Source organism: Bos indicus, chromosome 14 (assembly GCF_029378745.1).
Source record: "Bos indicus isolate NIAB-ARS_2022 breed Sahiwal x Tharparkar chromosome 14, NIAB-ARS_B.indTharparkar_mat_pri_1.0, whole genome shotgun sequence".
In the NCBI taxonomy this organism is placed as follows: Eukaryota; Metazoa; Chordata; class Mammalia; order Artiodactyla; family Bovidae; genus Bos; species Bos indicus.
The window spans coordinates 73,606,823-73,627,027 of NC_091773.1; the positions used below are offsets into that span (position 1 = coordinate 73,606,823).

At 37.0% G+C, this 20,205-nt stretch overlaps 1 protein-coding gene and 1 long non-coding RNA gene across 2 annotated transcripts; one reads left to right on the plus strand and one right to left on the minus strand.

Annotated features, from left to right (window-relative positions):
- Window positions 1-73: 73 nt before the first annotated feature.
- On the minus strand, window positions 74-16,754 carry OTUD6B (OTU deubiquitinase 6B). The gene is made up of 7 exons (XM_019973814.2): window positions 16,565-16,754; window positions 15,774-15,925; window positions 13,234-13,314; window positions 7,214-7,526; window positions 5,582-5,643; window positions 3,323-3,429; window positions 74-2,635 (listed from the first exon to the last, which is right to left on the minus strand). Exons 1-7 carry the CDS (start codon window positions 16,644-16,646, stop codon window positions 2,551-2,553), a joined length of 882 nt encoding a protein of 293 aa, XP_019829373.1. The 5' UTR covers window positions 16,647-16,754; the 3' UTR covers window positions 74-2,550.
- Window positions 16,755-16,797: 43 nt separating this feature from the next.
- Window positions 16,798-19,289, plus strand: LOC109568490 (uncharacterized). The gene is made up of 2 exons (XR_002182256.2): window positions 16,798-17,030; window positions 17,139-19,289. It is a non-coding gene; the product is annotated as an uncharacterized lncRNA (long non-coding RNA).
- The last annotated feature ends 916 nt before the right edge of the window (window positions 19,290-20,205 follow it).

Sequence of the window (20,205 nt, forward strand, 5' to 3'; positions counted from 1 at the left end):
AAATAAAATTCTCAAAAAGTTTTCTCTACTTCTATATTCTAAAAGTATTAAAGAATAACAATTTGAACAATGCTGATTTAATTCATCTTTTATTTTTTCTTTTAGCAAACGTTTAGATAATATGGACAAAATTGTACTGTTAACTATAGTTACACATCCTTATTTGCTTTATATGTTATAAACATACTTAAGCAGATAAATTCACTGAAGTAAATTAGACATATTCCAGAACTCTGACACATACTTTTCTAAGTCAGGACAAAAGAAAGCTTATCAGATTTTCCTACAAGATCAGCATCATACAGCAAACTAAACTAGTATATGCTGCTTTTAACTTAATACGTGCCATTTTTCAGACTTTAATTTTAGGTCACAGCTAAAATAATTTTTATCTCAAGTTTTATGAAAGAACAGAGGCTGAAACATACAAATCCTGTCCATAACCATATTGGCCATTTAAAAATAAAAAATATACCTATAATCAAGAAAATTCTATTCACCCTGCTAGAAAAAAAAAAGCCAATAAGTTATTTTACAATACTTTAAGTATAGTGGGAATTTACAATAACTAGATTTCACTGTATCTTATTTTATTGCTTAATGCTTCTCTTTTAATTTTAAAGTAACAGATTACCCACCGCCCCTCCTTTGCAAAGAAATCCAGATCCAGCATTACAAAACAAGCAGGCTTCAGAATATATTTTGCTTAGCAGGCAGAATGGTTCTTAATCTTTGCAAGTGTATAATACTTTCATGCAGTATTTATCTGCTCAATAGTTCCACACACTGTTGCCTGCTGAATACATAACACTGATACCCTGTTTTTTATGTTATAAAACCCAGTTGTTGTTACTTAGTTATCCAGGAGTGTCCAACTCTGTGACACCACAGACTATACAGCCCACCAGGCTCCTCTGTCCATGGAATTTTCCAGGCAAGATTACTGGAGTGGGTTGCCATTTCCCATTACAGGGGATCTTCCCGACCCAGGGATCAAACACTGGTCTCCATATCTCCTGCATTGCAGGTGGATTCTTTACCACTGAGCCACTGGGGAAGCTCATAAAACCCAGTATTTACTTAGAAAAATTAGTTGCATTCATGGAGAAAAAATTCAAACTTTATATACACTTGATGTAAAATGTTATTAGTTACTTATCTGAGAAAAACAGATCAACCAAAAAGGTCTCATTAGCATAAAACCCCTTACATAACAAATTATCACAAACATTTGTACATATGGGTGTACCATCTTCTTAAAATATTTTTATAAATAACTTAAAATCTGATCTGACAAATCATTCAACTGAAAAGTACTGTACTGATTTTATTATACAGTCTTGACTCAACAGTGGCTTTCAGCTTTATCCCTATATATAAAACATAAAAATTCCCAGATATTTGAAACAAATATTTTCAAATATTTGAGGAAAGATAAAATTAATAAGGCTAATAAAATAGTAAGTAACAAAGGCTTTCCCTAATCCTAGAGAATGAAGCAAAAAGAGAGACCTTATGAGACAAATTGGAAAAGAAGAATTTGAAGTAAATTTGGCCTTGGACCCTTTTACAAATTTACAAATTGCTACTCCTTCAATTTGCACAAGTTAAAGAATAACAGAAGCTAATAACTATTTCTCAGTGGAAAAGGGTGCAAGGAAAGCAAAGCAGCTGAGTAGTGATGGAGAAAGTACAACAAAGAATATAAAAATTTATAGTTAAGATAATCAAGAAATGATGTTGTCACAACCATTCTGAAGTTGAGAAATAACACGGAATAATCAATGAATTAGAAAAGCAATAATGTGCTGCATCTTTTAAAGTTATATACAAATAAAAGACTTATTTTTATTTTTATTAAAGCAACCTTCTTAGCTGCACTTTGATGGGGTTACAAAAATGTCACAGCATCAACCTAAAGGGGTGGGAAGGGTAGGGATGGGAGGGAGGTTCCAGAGGGAAGGGCTATATGTATACGTAGGGCTGATTCATGTTGTTACATGGCAGAAACCAACACGTTCTAAAGCAATTATCCTCCAATTAAAAATAAATGTTAAAAAGTCACAGCATTAATCCCATCAACAGCAATGTTACTGCAATCGAATTATTTATAAACATTAATTAAATTTGTTATCACCATCACATTATTGCAATGTCAAAGAGACTGAGTCATTTCACTTCTTCACGAAAATTTACATTGATATGGTTACTGAAAGCTTTCGGTAATAAGGAGGAAAAAAAATTTTTTAACAACTTCAACACAGAATAGAATGTTCAGAATCTTATATTTAATAAAAATATCAACAATCAGGGTACCATCTTGGTCTATAAATGATATTCTCCACAAAGAACTTACAAGTGTTTTTTAAAACACCATTAAGGGGACACTGGTTAAAGTTTCTCTCGGACACGTTTTTTTAAAACCTATTAGTAGCTTTGCCATAAAACTCTTTTAAGGTAGTTGTGTTTTTTCAGAAACACTGAGAATAATCCAATACTTGGTATTAATACTCAGATCAGCACACTGACATAATAGCAACATTTTATAGACTAGCTGCAATTTTCAGTAGCTGTGTTCACCAACCGTGTAACAGAATTGTAGTGTTCTCCTAAGCCATATGCATGTCTCATATAACTGAAATGGAAAAAGGAGAAATAAGTAATTTAGACAAAAGTATTTCACTGTATATAAATGTTTTATGTATTTAAAACCAAGTACTCTGAATTAATCACTTCACAGCAGTACCATTCAATAGACTTCACTACTTAAAACTTTAACACCATTTAAAAAGCATCATCAGTGAGTAAAATATGGTTCAATAACTCTGCTGAGGTTGTCCGGTAAAACACAATCATTAGAGTGAAAAAAAAGACTGAGATGGCGAATTCTCCATGCTGTGTTTCAGAGAACTCTCAATTATGTAAAATACTTTGACAATATGAAGAAAAAAATCTCTAAAGAATAAACAATAAGGCAACATGAGTGTATTTCAGCTTTTACACTTGCTAAAACTTTTAGCATTATTAATGTCAAACCAGAAAAACATTAAAAATAATCCTAAAATTTTGTAACCTTTAGAAATGACTTTATTGTTAACACATACATAAGAATAAATCACAAAAGGTTTAAACAGTTATCTAAACCATGTATTTTGACAATGCTTTCTAATTCTGTAATTACCTTTAACATGAAATAAGCATAATTAATGCTGCTGAAAATAGACTTGTTTTGATTAATCAACATACATAACCTAAAATTTTTCATAATCCCTTTTGTCTTAATTATGAAAAATATTAACATCAGGAATTTCTAGGTACTTACACAAGTATTAATGGATTTTCTGGATATTCTTCACCAACTACTATAGGAGGAGAATCTGCCTGTATTATCTCTATTGGTGTTCGTAAAATGTGAGACAGGGCTCTTAGCTATAAAAGACAAAATGGAAACTATATATATACATATATAAGAGAAATAGAGGTAAATCTTATTCAAATCATAAACTACTGAGTTGATGCATGAACAGGGCAACCAGTCAGAGCAGGCATCTACTTCTATTCCTTAATACACATCAAGAGCTCAGTAAAAGGGCACGGAATGGAGGGTACAAAACAAGCTCTGGACATCTTAGCATCCCATCTGCTGCTGCTGCTGCTGCTGCTGCGTGTCCAACTCTGTGCAGCCCCTTAGACGGCAGCCCACCAGGCTCCGCCGTCCTTGGGATTCTCCAGGCAAGAATACTGGAATGCGTTGCCATTTCCTCCTCCAATGCAGGAAAGTGAAAAGTGAAAGTGAAGTCACTCAGTCATGTCTGACCCTCAGCAACCCCATGGACTGCAGCCCACCAGGCTCCTCCGTCCATGGGATTTTCCAGGCAAGAGTACTGGAGTAGGGTGCCATTGCCTTCTCCCAGCATCCCATCTAAGTCTTCAGAAATCATACACAGAATTTCTCTTTAATAATTTAAATTTACTCCATTGTGAAAACAGCAACTCTTATTTCAAATGAATTCACAAATGATTTAAGAGAAAATGTCCTTCAAAAGATGTTTAAAGGTTTTTCTCAATTTAAAAAGAGTCACTTATGTCTCTAGAACTCACATTGATTTGAGATTCTTATTAAAAGTTCAAGCACCTTTAATTACTCCTAATGTAGTCACAAAGCTAACCTTCCCAAGTTTCAAAGACCCAGGAGAGGCATATACAACATTAAGGCATATAAAACAAGTTCCCTCTGGTGGCTGAGAAGAGGTACAAATATAGGACTGCTAAGAAAAACACTTTGATGAAGCAATCATGTCCTATCTTCAAATTTAACTCTTGAAGTGAAATATTCAAAGCCACAAACTATTTGAGATGGCTAATCATCATTACCAGAGAAGGCAATGGCACCCCACTCCAGTACTCTTGCCTGGAGAATCCCATGGATGGAGGAGCCTGGTAGGCTGCAGTCCATGGGGTCGTGAAGAGTCGGACGCGACTGAGCAACTTCACTTCCACTTTTCACTTTCATGCACTGGAGAAGGGAATGGCAACCCACTCCAGTGTTCTCGCCTGGAGAATCCCAGGGGTGGTGGAGCCTGGTGGGCTGCCGTCTATGGGGCCACACAGAGTCGGACACAAGTGAAGCAACTTAGCAGCAGCAGCATATCATCATTACACAGTAATATTAATAATACTGTTAGATTCATCCATGTAGCACTTTAGCTTCAAACTTCAATGCATATAGCCTTTGCTTTGTTTAATATATACAAATGAACTATCACGTACACATGGGGTTTTATTATCCTCATTCAATCATCAGGAAACTGGAGCTCAGGAGGTTGGCTGACTCCCCCAAAGTCAGAAAACTGAGAAGTAGAAGGAACCAGCACCCAGCCCCCAGACTTTCCCTGTTACTCCCTGACTTCTAACACCCCAAGCTACCTCATCACCACCTGCACACTCAGGGGTTTTATTTTCCTTTAATGAAACAAAGATAACAGTTAAGATAAATAATTAGAGCTTTAAAAAAAATCATTATTAACTCCCTACAAATGACTAACATATTTCCTTGTAAGTAAATTTTAATGCATTAAATATTGCTTTCAAATCAGTCAGTATCAACTAGGAACTCAAGACACAATTGTAATAGATGTGTTATGGTAGGATTTGACCTGTAATCTCACATTAAAATATTGTTTTCTATTTCTGACGTTTTCCAATGTGATTTTCATCTTGGGTAAAATTTTACTGTATTTGAGAAAATCTTCACTTTCATAAGTCCATAAACTCAAATATATTGCCTGTAGCAAGATCACAAATGGAAAAATGCAGACACAACACTAGCTTCACCAACTCACAGATCAAACACTGGGCTATTTAAAATTAAATAGTGCCTCAGTTCCCAAAGGTACATAATTAAATTAAAGGCCTAAGAATATTAACTCCTTATATCAATGTTTTATCAGTAGAGAAATAGCAAATAAATAAAGAAAAGGAATTGTCGAAGAAAAATTTGGATCACCTGAAAAATATGTCTAAAAACTATAGAAGGGATTTAAAAATAATTTAACAATTTCACGATGAATAACAAACTTACCTCAAGTTGACCCCCCCAAGCAGCTGTGTTTACAATATCATCACAATACTTTCCAAACTCTTCTGTTGGAAACAGATCAGAATACAGCACTTTTTAGAATTCGTATTAGATCCCTTTTGTAACTCCCACAATGCCTGATGAAACTGCCCAAGTTACGAACTTCCTCCTTCTTCACCTATATCCTCCAGAATTTAATCCATTTCCCAAATCCAAACTTAACTCACTCCAACTTTCCATCTAAGAGCAAAGCAATTCATCTCTGTTTCTCTCCCTCAACCTGAGGTCTAGCAATCTCAACTAAATTATAAGCCTACCTCTCTCTTGATCCAAGCACTGACCCCAAAACTGCCACCACATTCACATTGTAAAATCCAAATCTGCATCTGAAAGAATATGCTAAAAGATTAAAAGATGCATCCTCTGAAAAACCCTATAAGAAATGTGAGAAGAGAATTAAAGTACAAATGAGCTGAAACTCCTTTCCCGTGACTATTTGATGACAGTGACAGTGACATCAAACAGTGCCTACATATTTTGGAAATATTTATTATTCTAGCCAAAAAAAGGTCTTCCTGTATCAGGCTTGAGAGGAGGTAAAAGACCTAACTTCAGAGTTTATAATGGCATATCTTGAGCATACACACTGCTGTTATACAGAAAGTTAAAGTCAGAAAAAACACTAATACCCTTGGTGTTTAGAGGAAGAGGAAAAAAAAATATGGGCATCTAGGAGAAAACACGTCCCGTGTGCTCATCTTATTCACTGTCTCACATTCCCAGTGATGAGAACAGTGCATCAGCATGCTGCAGCCCTCAATAAACATTGACTGAAGGACTGGGGATAATTACAGCTTTTGTCTTTTTCTTTGATTCACCAAGCTGAGGTATCACCTCCTCTCCCCTGCCCTACAACTAGCACAGCTGGGGACTTCATTAAACAAAAGTCAACCCTAGCCTTCCCCTCTTCAATCCACCCTGAACATAGGACTTACTCTCAGGGAATACTGCCATGTCTGCTGTCTTATCTCAAGGACTAACTTTTTCTCCCTTACTCCCCTTTCGCTTTCAGAAACTTTTCAAATTTTTACTTGTTTCCTCCTTTATTTGCTAGTTATGCATTTTTTTTTAACTTTCCCAACTATCAAAGATATTATACAGAATAATAAGGCAGGTTTTGCAGTCAAATTCTGCCTGAATATTATGACTTATCAAAAATAAAATTAAATCTTCCAAAGTACAGGATAAGAGGAGGAATTAGTTTTCCTAACCATTCTCTACTGATCATCTTCAGACCCGATACTTGCAGAGACTAGACAAAGCTTAACTTTGTGAAATATGAACTTATTCACACACTTTTTAAACTAGTAATACGAACCCTATTCCTATTTTTATCTTAAGATTAATATTTCAACTACAAAATAGTTAAGTACTTAAAAAGATCTTGATAAACAAAAATGTGCTCTCATCTACTAAAGTCATAGAAAATAATTTTGCCTAAATGTTAGATGTTTTTCCCCCCATAGGACTATTCAGGCTTTCTTTTTTTTTTCATTCTCAGTTACAGAAACCACTTTACTTAATAACCATCACAGCTACAACAGCAACAAGACGTAGCAGAGAAAAATAAATTACCTGGAGTATACATTTCTCCTGTATTAGGATTTGTTAAAAATGGCAGAAAGTCTTCCACATGACTCTGCATATAGTTAGCAGTCTGACATCTTAAGGCAGCCACAGTCAGAACGCCGTTCTGCTCTTTCAGCTGATCTTCAATGGCTCTATACATACAGTGCCCATCAGATGGAATCTGTTTAATTTCCAACTGTCTAGCTGCCAATATTTGAGCAAGTTTTTCACTTTCTACATGTCTAGCTCCGGTTAAGTTTTCAATTTCAGCTTCGGCTATCCTTTCTTCCCGCTCCTTTTCCAATGCAGCCTTTTTGTCCTATGCAGAGGGTAAAATGTAGGAAAGTTAATTCCTAATAATTAAGACTCATTTACATTTATCCTGGGGACAGAAATATAAGATTCTCAAAAACATTTTTCTCCCTTCTCCCACAAGCACTATGAGATAGATGATCTCATCACCTGTAGAATTTTCGATACTGTGAACTCTTCTAAAGGCAAACAATATTTCTCATCTGTGCGTACCCAGCACTGAGCTCTGTCTTGGAACAAAAGAAGGCTCTCAAATTTTTCTGTGAAGTCTGTCTGAAACTACATGCCAAGTTTCTAAAAACTTGACTTACTGATTTCAAAGTACTATGGTAGATTGAGCTGTCCTAGGCCTTAAAGTAACATCATTATCATACTTAAGTCCAAGCTTTATAACTTATTATTCCACCAGTGAGGTCTTAATGTGCTAGATCACCAGCTCATGAGCAAGGCATTAATTTGTTCAGGTCTTTAGAAGGGTATAGCAGCTCTATTTAGCTGGCATTTAACAAAAATGACCACATACAAACACACACACATTTAGCTTAAGTAACAGATAAAAACATTCTTCTCTATTAAAAAAAATTATTACAGATAATCTAAAGTCCCCCTTAAGGACCACTGCCAATCTCTCAGGGCCTGCTCTAGAGATATGATATGTATCCCTCTAGACTTTTTTCCTATGCATTTTAATAAATACAGATGTACTCATAGAAAATCTATAGAAAACAGTATTTTAACAAAAGTGCTATCATACATTACATTCTTCAACTTGCTTTCCTTCTATTCAAATTTCCTAAGAAATCTTCCCATGCCAACATATGCAAAGATGGGATGAGGAGAAGGTAAAGAGAGATTTATGACATGAAGGATGGATAGGAAGAAGAGTGGGAAGGCTAGGAAAAAGAGAGAAAATTCCTGACACTTGGAATAACAAGGATCAAAAGACAGAAAGCACTGTATGCTTCATTCATGGCTGAACACAGTTCATATAGCTAGAATACCAGAGAAAAGTGTCAAGAGATGAGGTGGGAGGCAAAAGACGGTGCATAGTTAATAATATGAAAGTCTACGCATACATAGTTCAAAAAGCACCAGAAGGACATCCATACAACAGTGCTTTTCTCTGGATGGTAGGATTACAAAGTAAGTTTTGTTTTGTGTGTGAGCCTGCATGTGTGTGTGTGTGAACATGTTTCTGAATCCCCACAGTTCCTTTTGGGTACCACGGTCTCTTCCCAGGTGGCTCAATGGTAAAATGTCAATGCAGGAGATGGGATTCGATCCCTGGGTGGGGAAGATCCCCTGGAAGAGGAAATGGCAACCCACTCCAGTACCCTTGCCTGGAAAATTCCACAGACAGAAGAGCCTGGCAGGCTACAATCCATGGGGTCACAAAGCGTCAGATACAACTGAGCACGTAGCACATGTGCCTGTCTGTGCGTGTAAACAGCTCTCTAGCTGTCCATGGTATGTTTTATTTGTACGCTGAGAGCAAATATTTTCAACTTAAGAGAATAAAAAGTTAAACTACATTCTATAAATTTTGATGTACTGATAGCAAACTACAGTGAAGGATTTGGATAAACCAAGAAAAAGAAGATACAGGTAAAAATTTTTATATCCCCAGCTCTAACCTTTCCTTAAGGGCAGAAAATATGAATGGAAAGGCAAATTTCATTCCAATTTGATTTAATGCCACCTGCTTCTACTATATGCTTGTTATATGCCATGCCAGATAAAGCTAGTGCTTCCTAAGTTACCTGAATCAAAAGCACATTATCTTAATAAAACATAAACCTATTTAAATGTTTTCTTTCCAACTCAAACCATGCCAAAAGTAACATGATACAATTTATTTCACAGCATATCTGCAAGTGTGGATCACAGTGGCATAAAACCTTAAAACACAAGGTGGCACTATTACTTTAAAAGACCACAGAAAACACTTTTCAGAGGGGAGAGGAAGAATAAGCACCGTGAATATCATCTAAGCCAAAACCCCTCATTTTCCTCTTCTGAGGAAAGGAAGATTTCCAAAACAGCATGAAGAAAGATTTCCAAAGGCCTTAGAGTTGGTTAGAAGCTGAGCAGGGACCAGGGACAACACAGAGAGCTCCTTCTATCCAGGCACCTGAATCAAAGTTGGAGCAGATGGGAGCTGGAGTTAATGATGTCAAGCACTACCGGAAAACTGGAACTTTACACTATCTGTAAAACCTTAAGTTAAGCCTCTAAAATACTCATCCAAGAATCTCATTTTTTTTCCCTCATGCTCTGCTTCAATATTACAAAGCAACTATATTTCCTTTCCAGGACACCAGGTAAAAAACACACAGGATTGTTTTCCCAACATTCTTCTACTATATGAAGTTTTCCAACGGCAGTTTTCCATGGCATGAGCAATTTTCATTTTACAGCCCTAGTCCTGGAGATAGAACTGCATCAATAAACTCTAATGAAAATGTATGTAAGGTGAAAATAGCACAATAGCACAATAACTCAAAAATACACTCTCAGTAAAACTCAAGTCATTCTGGTATAGCAACAGCAAAAACAAATCTGAAGATAAATCTTAAGAGCTGGGAACTAGTGCAGCAGTTGTAAACTTTTAGCATGCCACTGAGACAGCTTGAGCCTCCTCAGCTTTCTTGTTTATAATATAAAGAAACTGAAGGAGATCTCATTCCAGCTCTCAAATTTCAAATTTTTGGAACCCAGTTCTACGTTCTATTTCAGGCTGTTTCTACCACACCAATGAGTTTTCACTGAAGCTGTCTGAGATAAATAAAATACTCCCTATGCTTTTCTAAATTGAAAATATGGGATTTGCTCTTAAGATATCCCAGTAATAAATCTGCATAAAATTTTGCTTGTTTTTCTACCAGAGAGTTGTATCTCTCACAAAGATAAACATCATTAGTTAACTGACTTTTCATTCCTTGGTGCCTCTGGGTGGGCAGGAGTGGGGAGTGGGGTGGGAAGTAGTTCAATATAAGTCTAAGACCCAATTATCTACCCTTGTTTTCAGGTCCCATTTTCTCAAATACTATAAACTCAGTGTTTTCTGCTCCAAAATCCTATTAACACAACAAAGCAGGAAGAAACTTTGGGCGTTACTTACGTGGGTGTTTTCTCTGCCAAGTGTTGACTTGGCAGAGAAGTGTTGCCAATCTGCTGACTATAAAAATATACATTTTTTGACACTTTAGCTGGAAAAAGTATGCATTTCAGCTATGCAATATTTTAGAAGTAACAAAACGTTTGAGAAAGGTAAGCCTTTGTTTTGTTGCCTAAGGGACAAGGTAGAGTGAACAAATTTTGATAGAAAGGAGTTGTATTGTTTTCTAGAACTAAATAGTTGCTACTCTAATAAGATACAGGGGCTTCCATGGTGGCTCAGACAGTAAATAGTCTGTCTGCAATGCAGGAGACCTGGGTGGGAAAGATCCCCTGGAGAAGGAAATGGCAACCCATTCCAGTATTCTTGCCTGGGAAATCCCAGAGGAGCCTGGCGGACTGCAGTCCATGGTGTTGCAAAGAGTTGGACACGACATGACTGAGCACACACACTCTAAGTTATGTATATACTATATACTACTATACACTAAGCAGAGGCAATTCCAGCAAATATTTTGTTATGCAAAATTTCTGCCCTTCACTTCTGACCTATAGAAAATAGATGACAATTATAAGACTATAACAGAAAGAACATATGTCGTTAAGTAGAGAGCTGGTGAATTAGATAACCTCTGCTGCTGCTAGGTCACGTCAGTCGTGTCCGACTCTGTTCGACCCCATAGACGGCAGCCCACCAGGCTCCCCCGTCCCTGGGATTCTCCAGGCAAGAACACTGGAGTGGGTTGCCATTTCCTTCTCCAATGCATGAAAGTGAAAAGTGAAAGTGAAGTCGCTCAGTCCTGTCCGACTCTTAGCGACCCCATGGACTGCAGCCTACCAGGCTCCTCCGTCCATGGGATTTTCCAGGCAAGGGTACTGGAGTAGGTCACCAGTGCCTTCTCCAAGATAACCTCTAAGATACCATAAAACCTAAATTTCTATGAAGTCTATGAAGTTCACAATAATTACTCAAGAATAAAATTTTACATTAGTACAAGAAATGCTTGACAATTTGCAACTTAAGCAACTTTCAAACAAATTGTCTTAGGTTGAATTTCTTAAGCGGTACACGATGCAGTGCTTAAACACAGTGCAAACAGTATCATTTGTTGGCCCAGCATTCTTCAGGCCTTGTGTTAGGGCTCTAGAAACAGTAAATTATTTAACATTCACAATAACTCTATGAAGTAGGTACTATTTTCTCCTATTGTATACATGGGCTTCCTTGGTGGCTCAGATGGTAAAGAATCTGCCTGCAATGCTGGAGACCCAGATTCAATCCCTGGGTCAGGAAGATCCCCTGGAGAAGGGAGTATCAACCCACTCTGGTATTCTTGCCTTTAAAATTCCATGGACAGAGAAGTCTGGAGGGCTACAGTCCAAGGGGTGGCAAAGAGTCCAAAGGATCAGACACGGCTGAGCAACTAACACTTCCACTGTCATTTCATACATATGAAACTAAGGCTTAGAAAGGTTAAGAATCTTATCCAAAGCCACCACAGTGGGATTAAAATCTCCACCTGACTGACATCAATTCCATGTGCAATTAAATGTACATACTAAATTATATTTACTACTAAATTATAAGATACAAGCTAGTTTAAAAATAAACATTTAAATTCTAGAAAACACTGTATTAATAAAAACAATATTTGAGAATAAAAAGACTGGATTTAAACTTCTTGTTCTTTTTCAAAGTGAAAAGCCCTTTCCTATCTAATTGCATTCCCATAATTTTGATATCATAAACTTATTACATCCAATAAATCAGTTTCCTTATAGCTCTTTGATGATGCAAAATTTCATTCTCCCATTTGTTTTTGTGCAAGATGTCTCACTCCAAATAGCCTAACTAAATAATTATATTTCCACCAAATACCAACTATTTAACACGTAGCAGAGTGAATCTTTCCTTCTCTAAATTTTCATCACAACTAACCAATACATATATAACTACATAATCCTGTCAATTTTCTAGGTTCAAATTCTTCTTTTACCACTTAATATCATAGTTTTTAACCAAAACTGTACATCAGAATCACCTGCGCTCACACTCTTCAGATTCTAAATTAAGTCTGGAATAATATATTTGTAAAAAATATCCTTTTCACACCCCCTTTCCTAGATCCACCCTCCTATGAGAACTGCAGACTGGACATATGCCTATTTTCTTATCTATAAAATGAGGATAAGAAATCCTACTTCACAGGATTACTGTCAAGACTAAATGAGATTTCATATAATCTAAAGCCTAATAATAGGGCTTCCCTGGTGGCTCAGAAAGTAAAAGTGTCTGCCCGCAATGTGGGAGACCTCGGTTCAATCCCTGGGTCGGGAAGATCTCGTGGAGAAGGAAATGGCAATCCACTTCAGTATTCTTGCCTGGAGAATCCCAAAGACGGAGGAGCCTTGTAGGCTACAGTCTACGGGGTCGCAAAGAGTTGGACACGACTGAGCGAGTTCACTTCAAAGCCTAATAAATGTTAGTTTAGGTCCTTTGGCAAGGGAATTCCCTTTTTTTTTCTATTCCCTTCCAATACAACACCTAAGATAGTATTACACATACAGCACTAATAAATACTAGGCGACTTTCATACCCGTCTCTTTTGTGCTTTTGATATCCGAAGTGGCTGATTCTCAAGAACCAAGTTTGAAATATTAACAGCAACAGAATCGATCTAAAGGAAACAAAAAACATTACCAAGTTAAGGAAAAATACCTTTAAGTTATTATTCAAAGTATTAGATTATTAAATTATTATTGCAAATCACATATTATGTGTCATTCCACAATTCAAATCTGAATAACAGCACTAGATACAATACTAAATGACATGCTTGTATATACTTTCTCTATATTTTAGAGAGAATTTGTCAGGTTCCCAAGAACTTTCCTTATAGCTCTACCAAGACAATGCTTATTTCTGCATGGTTTCCTTCCTTCTCAGAATGCCTACTCCATTCGTATAAATACTTCCTACAAGTGCCAATTCATTCAGCGCGCCACCCTTCCCATCTCTAAATGTTTTACTTTATAGAACATATAAAGTAATATATTACCGTGCTGGCTCAGTTTATACTACTTTCATAACCTCAAAAGTGGGGGCAAAGGCCTTCCTCCATCATAATTAGCCAGAACCTGAGCAGCAATGCTTCTTGACCCTAGTAGAAATTTATTAATTTATAGTTATCATTAATACATTACAACCAGTCTGAATCATCAAATGACTGTTATATGTTTGCTAAAGAAAACAGATGTTAGACTTATTTACTATCAGGATTAACAGCTAGTATTTTATTACCACAACTATATATTAAGCTAGTTTTTAGGTGACCCATACATGGAACATATCAAAGCCTCTAATAACAAGAGTCAGCAGTCTCTACATCTCTTTGGCCCAAATGATCAAAATGTCAAAATAAGATTAAGACTTCAAAGAGTGAAATAGGATTCTTACAGTTTTTCAGAGGAATGTGCTAAAATTTAACAAACTGCCATACTGAAGGCAAGATACAAAGAAACAACTGGGGAAAAAAAGAGAAAGAAACGACAAAAGAATTCAGATGACATTCTAGAAGAAAACAAGTTTCAGTTAAAATTAAAAAAAGATAATAGTTCAAAGTAGGAGGGGAGTTTGTATTTTAACAGTTGGACAATATGTAGCTTAACAATCAAACATTTTTCACCTTCGAGACCTAGGAAAGAAATCTCACAATTGAAGGGCCTGAAACTAAACTATCTCACTAACAGAAAAGATATGGAGATAATTAGGAATGCCATGACTCTAACAATACAAACATCTGGAAGCATGCCTTGTTACTTGGATTTTAATAAAGTGTGTTAAATGCAAGGAAGGCCAGGATCTTGATGAATGGCAAAAAAACTTCAAGAAAATAAAACTAAGTTCAATACCTGTAAATTAGTATAAACAAGCCATTTTCCCTGTCAACAGCAGACCAAAAATAAACCAAATGAAATTTATTTATGGTAGATAAAGTCTTGGGCTTCCCTTATAACTCAGTTGGTAAAGAATCTGCCTGCAATGCAGGAGACCTGGGTTCGATTCCTAGGTTGGGAAGATCCCCTGGAGAAGGAAATGGCAACCCAGTCCAGTATTCTTGTCTGGAGAATCCCACGGACAGAGGAGCCTGGCAGGCTACAGTCCATGGGGTCACAAGAGTTGGACCCGACTTAGCGACTTCACTACGACTACTACTACTAGATAAAATCTTGCATAGACATAAGAACTTTTCAACTATCAAAAATGAGAGTGAGATTAGGGAGTCTATGATATTTGACATCTAAAACCCATGAAATAAATTATCACTCTAGATAAAAATTATAACCGAATTCAGTATTTACCTTCTGGAGTAAGACAGCTCTAAATTTGAATTCGGGCTTTGGTACTTAAGAGTTGTTATAAATTTAGAAGGAAGTTTTTAATCTCTCTGAATCTGTCTCCCACTTTAAAAATGGGATTATCTACACTTACTTCAGAGGTAACACTGACTAGTGTGTTATTGTGAGAATTATCTGAGAAAATGAATGCAATATGTTAAACAAAGTATGTGGCATACAAAACACTGTGCAGCTATAATGATGAAATACTATTGGCTAAACTGATGACAGTTAACATGCTCCAATTTACCCAAGAAACATCAGTACATTTCTATTTATTACAACTTGCTCATAAAGCACTTTCATAACTTAAAAAATGATGTCACATTTATTCTATTTCTTAGAAAAATCTTGTGCTTAAACAGCAGTAGTATTTCTATCATATATGTGAAGAAATTGATGCTCGAGAAGATTACGTAAATTTGCCCAGGTTCAAATACTACTTAATAGCAATTCTGACACTAGGAGACTGGTCTTTCACCTTCTTTTGGTAAAGCTTCCTCTAGCCCATTTTATGAATCTGTTCATCTTTGGGGCAGTAGACTTTCTTTGCTGACCTTCCTTAAAAAACACACTACCATATAAATCTGATCACAAAAATAACAATGAAAGGTGATGCCTGAGCATGACTAAGTGCCTTCTTTCCCTCCGGTTTTACGATTTCATAGTTAACCGTGTAACAGAAGTGGCCGACTGTTTTCCGATGTTGTAGACAAGGAGAAACATTAATTTCACATACTTTACTCTCTTTAGAAGTCAACTTCAACTGATCCAGCTCCTCTCTATGTTTCTGTTCCATTTCTGCTTCTAACTTAGCAACATCTTCTGTAAGTTGCTTCCTCCTCTTTTTGTCATTCCTGGGAACAGCATTCTTCATACTCTGTATTTTGGCTGAAAAGCCACCAAAATCATTACGTCAAAAACCCAGGGATTAAGAGGAAATAAGAAATAATAGCAGTAAGGAGATGGTAAGAAGAAAAGGATACAGGAAAAAAGGTAATTATGAAAGTAAAAAGACAAATTACAAAACAGACAGCTACAGAGAAGAGTCCAGAAGAAGCCGAGACCCTCTCTCAAAAAAAAAATAATAATAATAACATAACCGTGAGTTTGGTATGGGATGAGGAAAGGGCGGGCGGCGGGGAGGAAACTTAAACGTTTAAATCTTTCAACTGTCCTTTCCGAGTCCTTAAAACTGAGGTGAGATATTTCGAAACGCACCCATTAGGGTCAAGTGTCGGTTAACTAGGGCAGGAACAGGAAAGGGGGGGCCTGAGTCCAAGGCGGTGGCTTACAAGGATTTTCAGAAACCCGCACCCCGGCGGCCTCGCAGGATGGGGGAACGTGGTGCACCCGAAGAGAGGAAGCTTTTGAAGGTCGAGGGGATTAAGGGGGCCTGGGATGTAGGTCACTGGCTACCCTGAAGAACCCTAGAAGGGTTCAGAAGTCCCTCAACGTTCCCCAGAACCGACGCGCCACGCTCCCTTCCCTGGGTCCTGGCGACTCCTGGGTTCCCCACTCCCCCGTCACCTTGCAGCTCCTTCTTCTCTTTGCGATGCCGTCTCACCAGCTGTTCCTCTTCATCAAGCTCCTCAGTCAAGACTGCCTCCATGACAGGTAGGCAGCCCAACACACGCGCTGAGAACCAGAGCCACGGCCTAGCGCCTCCTTCCACCTTTCAACCTTCACCCCGCGCGCCATTGGACGCGACTGGCATCCAGCCCCGCCTTAAGGCGGTACAGGAGCGCAAGTAAAGAGGATGCGCGTGCGCACTCCCTTGACCCGCGCTGATTGGGCGGGGCGGCGGGGTGGCTCCGTCAGCTGATGTTTGCATGTGAGCGCTAGTCTATTGGCCCTGACTTGAGGCGTGCAGAGATGACGTAGCTTGAGGCGTGCAGAGATTACGTAGAGAGGAACCGTTTTGGACGTTTGTTTTGTTCGTTAATCAAAACATCTTTCCCTTTTGGTGCCATTGTTCAGAAGAGTTGTTCAAAAGGTAAGAAAGAAAAAACATTTCAACAAAAGCTTGAATAATTCTCATTGGAAATCTTTGTGTTGATTCAGTCAAACAGTAGGGAATTAAGTTCTTTTTCTTATTTTCAAGGTCCTGATACCGTAGGTCCAAAGGAAAACAGCTAATTGAGAAAATGCCGCCTCTTGAAACGAGTATAGCGGTGGAAACAGATATAGCAAGGATTAAGTATCATATCGCACCAGAGCTTAAAGACCTGTGCTTAATGATCAAAATTGCTCTTGTCGGAGCACTTGAAAAGTGTGAGAGAGCTGAGAGAACAGAAATGTTCAAGTCTGATGGGGCACAAAATCGAATTACTGAAGTGAACGCAAAACGAGAAATTTTCACAGCATGCAGAAAAAAGAAAAAGAAAAACAGAAGAAAGAATCAAGTAAAGAGAAGAAGGAAGACCTCGATGACCTGTCCAGGTGATAAAATCTACGCATAATAGGAATACCTGAAACAGAGGACAAAGCAAATGAAGGTCAAACTGTAATTAAGGAACTAACTGAAGAAATATTTTCAGAGTTAACAAACTAGATCTACAAGTAGAAAAGGCTCGAAGGGTGCCATTAAGTTTTAGTGAAAAGAAAGCAGTACCTAGATATATCCTGCTAGTTTTTTTAAATTGGAAGGGTAAAGAAAAAAAGTCCACAAGTATCTCAGAGAAGACAAGCCACTTATAAAAGGATGAAAGTTAGCCTGACCTCACATTTTTCCCTTGGAACTGTAAATGCCAGAAAACAATGTCTACAGTTTTCGCTCAGAGGCTCAGTATTATCCTGCTCTTTACGACCCCATGGACTGTCAGGCTCCTTGGACCGTGGGATTCTCCGAGCAGGAATAGTGGAGTGGGGTGCCATTTTCTCCTCCAGAGGATCTTCCCCACCCAAAGATGGAACAGGTGTCTCTTTTGCCTCATTCATTGGTGGCAGGTGGATTCTTTACCACGTGGGAAGCCCATCTATGGTTTTAAGGGAGAATAGTTTTGAACCAATTAGATGTCCTGACAAGTTATTTCTGTACCAAGGCAATTGGAAGCATTCACACATATGCAGAGGTTGAGAAGGTATATCTTTTAAGTACTGCCATTGAAAACTTTGTTAAGTGATGTATTGCAGCCAACAAATAACATGGATTAAAATAATAAGAGTAAGGAAGCAACGGTATAAAAAAATTGGTGTAAGATTTAGTTAAACAGCCTTAAGGTTACAATGTTACATAGAATTATAAAACTAAATGCAAACAAATATGTAAACTGGGTCTAAAATTTCAGCTTATGTCTTTATAAGCTTAAAAGGCATGCTAAATGTTCAATATGTAAAAAAAAAATACTGCTTTATTTTTAGCATGTAAAGATATGCATGTTCTTAAGTTAAACATGTAAAATAAAAGGACTTTGTCACTGTGGACAGAACCTGTAGAATAAAGGCATATCAAATGTTAACCTAACAAAATGGGAAAACCAGTAGTACAGTTTTATTTCCTCTAGTTTTAATTATAGGAGTGGGGAAGTAGCAAATTTGTAATGCTAATACTAGTAGTGTAAAAAGAAACTTTATAAATCATTGATTGGGGTGGTAGTGGATTGAAACCTTATTTAAAGTACATCTTGCCTGTGGAAAATCAGTACCTACTGCTTTATGTAGTAGATCATTGTAGGTAAATTTGACAATAAATGCTACAAATAGGACATATTCAAATTGTAGGGGAAGTGGTGAAAAACAGCAAGGAAGCATTAAAATTGGCATAAAATAGATTGATACAGGTACTGCTGAGTTACCACACTCAAACTGGTTAAATATTCCTATTTTAAAAGATTGAAATTGGGTCAAAAATCGATCTATAATCCTGGATACCCACATTTGTAGAAAACCGTAAAAGAGTTTAAAGGTAATGAAAACAATGAGTTATAAGGAAGCAATATTTTTATTAGACAACTCAAGCTATAACATATTTATAAAATATACTGTACAGTTAAGATGCTTTATGTGGTAGATAACATGGCATTCATTGTAAAATAAATGTTCAATGTCTTCCTATGAGTGATAGCTTTACTGATGTATACATGTTTTTAAAAATTGTACATTTATAATTGGTACACTTTATGTACTTAGAATTAGTAAAGTAATCCTTTAAAGAAAATACACATCGCAAAAACTGTTAGACTGTGACTTCAATACTTAAACCATTTAGTAAGCCAAATAAATGAAAAGTTGAGATAATTAAGTAAATAGTTTAGAGGTGTATGTGCATTTACATTATTTTCAAATTGTCCTGAAACATTTCTAAGTGATCTTATACTAGGGTGCAGAGAAAACTTTAATATATTTCTAGAAATCACAAATTATCACATTACAAAAAAGCCTAGGAGCTAAGTTAAATGCTGAAAAATAACATATTTGAAAATTTTTACTGTTATGAAATAGATTATAATAAATGGTGATAATTTAGGAACTGCAACAATAAGAACATTATGTGTTGTATATTCTGGGATGGATGTACAAAAGGCAGGGAGCTAGGAAGGAGAATACTAGGTGAAGAATGGCATATGCACCTAGGAAAGACCTAGTTACTGAACTTTGTAAATTTTGCTACCTTCCAATTCTAAGTAGTGGATTTACTTCAATATAAACTTTTCTAAGTGCCACAGTTAACTTCTTGTTCAGTTGCTAACTTGTTCAGTTACAACGCCATGGACTGCAGCACACTAGGTTTCCCTGTCCTTCACTATCTCCCAGAGTTTGTTCAAATTCATGTCCTTCGAGTCATTGAGGCCATCCAGCCATCTCATCCTCTGTAGCCCCCTTCTCCTCCTGCCTTCACTCTTTCCCAGCATCAGGGTCTTTTCAAGTGAGTCAGTTCTTTGCATCAGGTGGCCAAAGGATTGGAGTTTCAGCTTCAGCATCAGTCCTTCTAATGAATATTCAGGACTGATTTCCTTTAGGATGGACTGGTTTCATCTCCTTGCAGTCCAAGGGACTCTGAAGAGCCAGCTCCACAATTCTAAAGCATCCGTTTTTTCAGTGCTCAAGCCTTTTTTACGGTCCAGTGCTCACAGTCTGTAATGACTACTGTAAAAACCATAGTGGCAGATTTTTCACAACTGAATTTTACCATAATGAATTCTAAGGACTTAACAGTTGACTCTTTAAAG

What these genes read in the sequence shown, in the direction of transcription:
- OTUD6B (XM_019973814.2), bottom strand. Translation starts at nt 16,646, where the DNA reads ATGGAGGCAGTCTTGACTGAGGAGCTTGATGAAGAGGAACAGCTGGTG. An exon ending in AGGAGAAATGTATACTCCAG is followed by an intron (nt 5,644 to 7,213) that starts GTAATTTATTTT and finishes TGTTTCCAACAG; the next exon opens with AAGAGTTTGGAAAGTATTGT. An exon ending in CTTGGGGGGGTCAACTTGAG is followed by an intron (nt 3,430 to 5,581) that starts GTAAGTTTGTTA and finishes TGTCTTTTATAG; the next exon opens with CTAAGAGCCCTGTCTCACAT.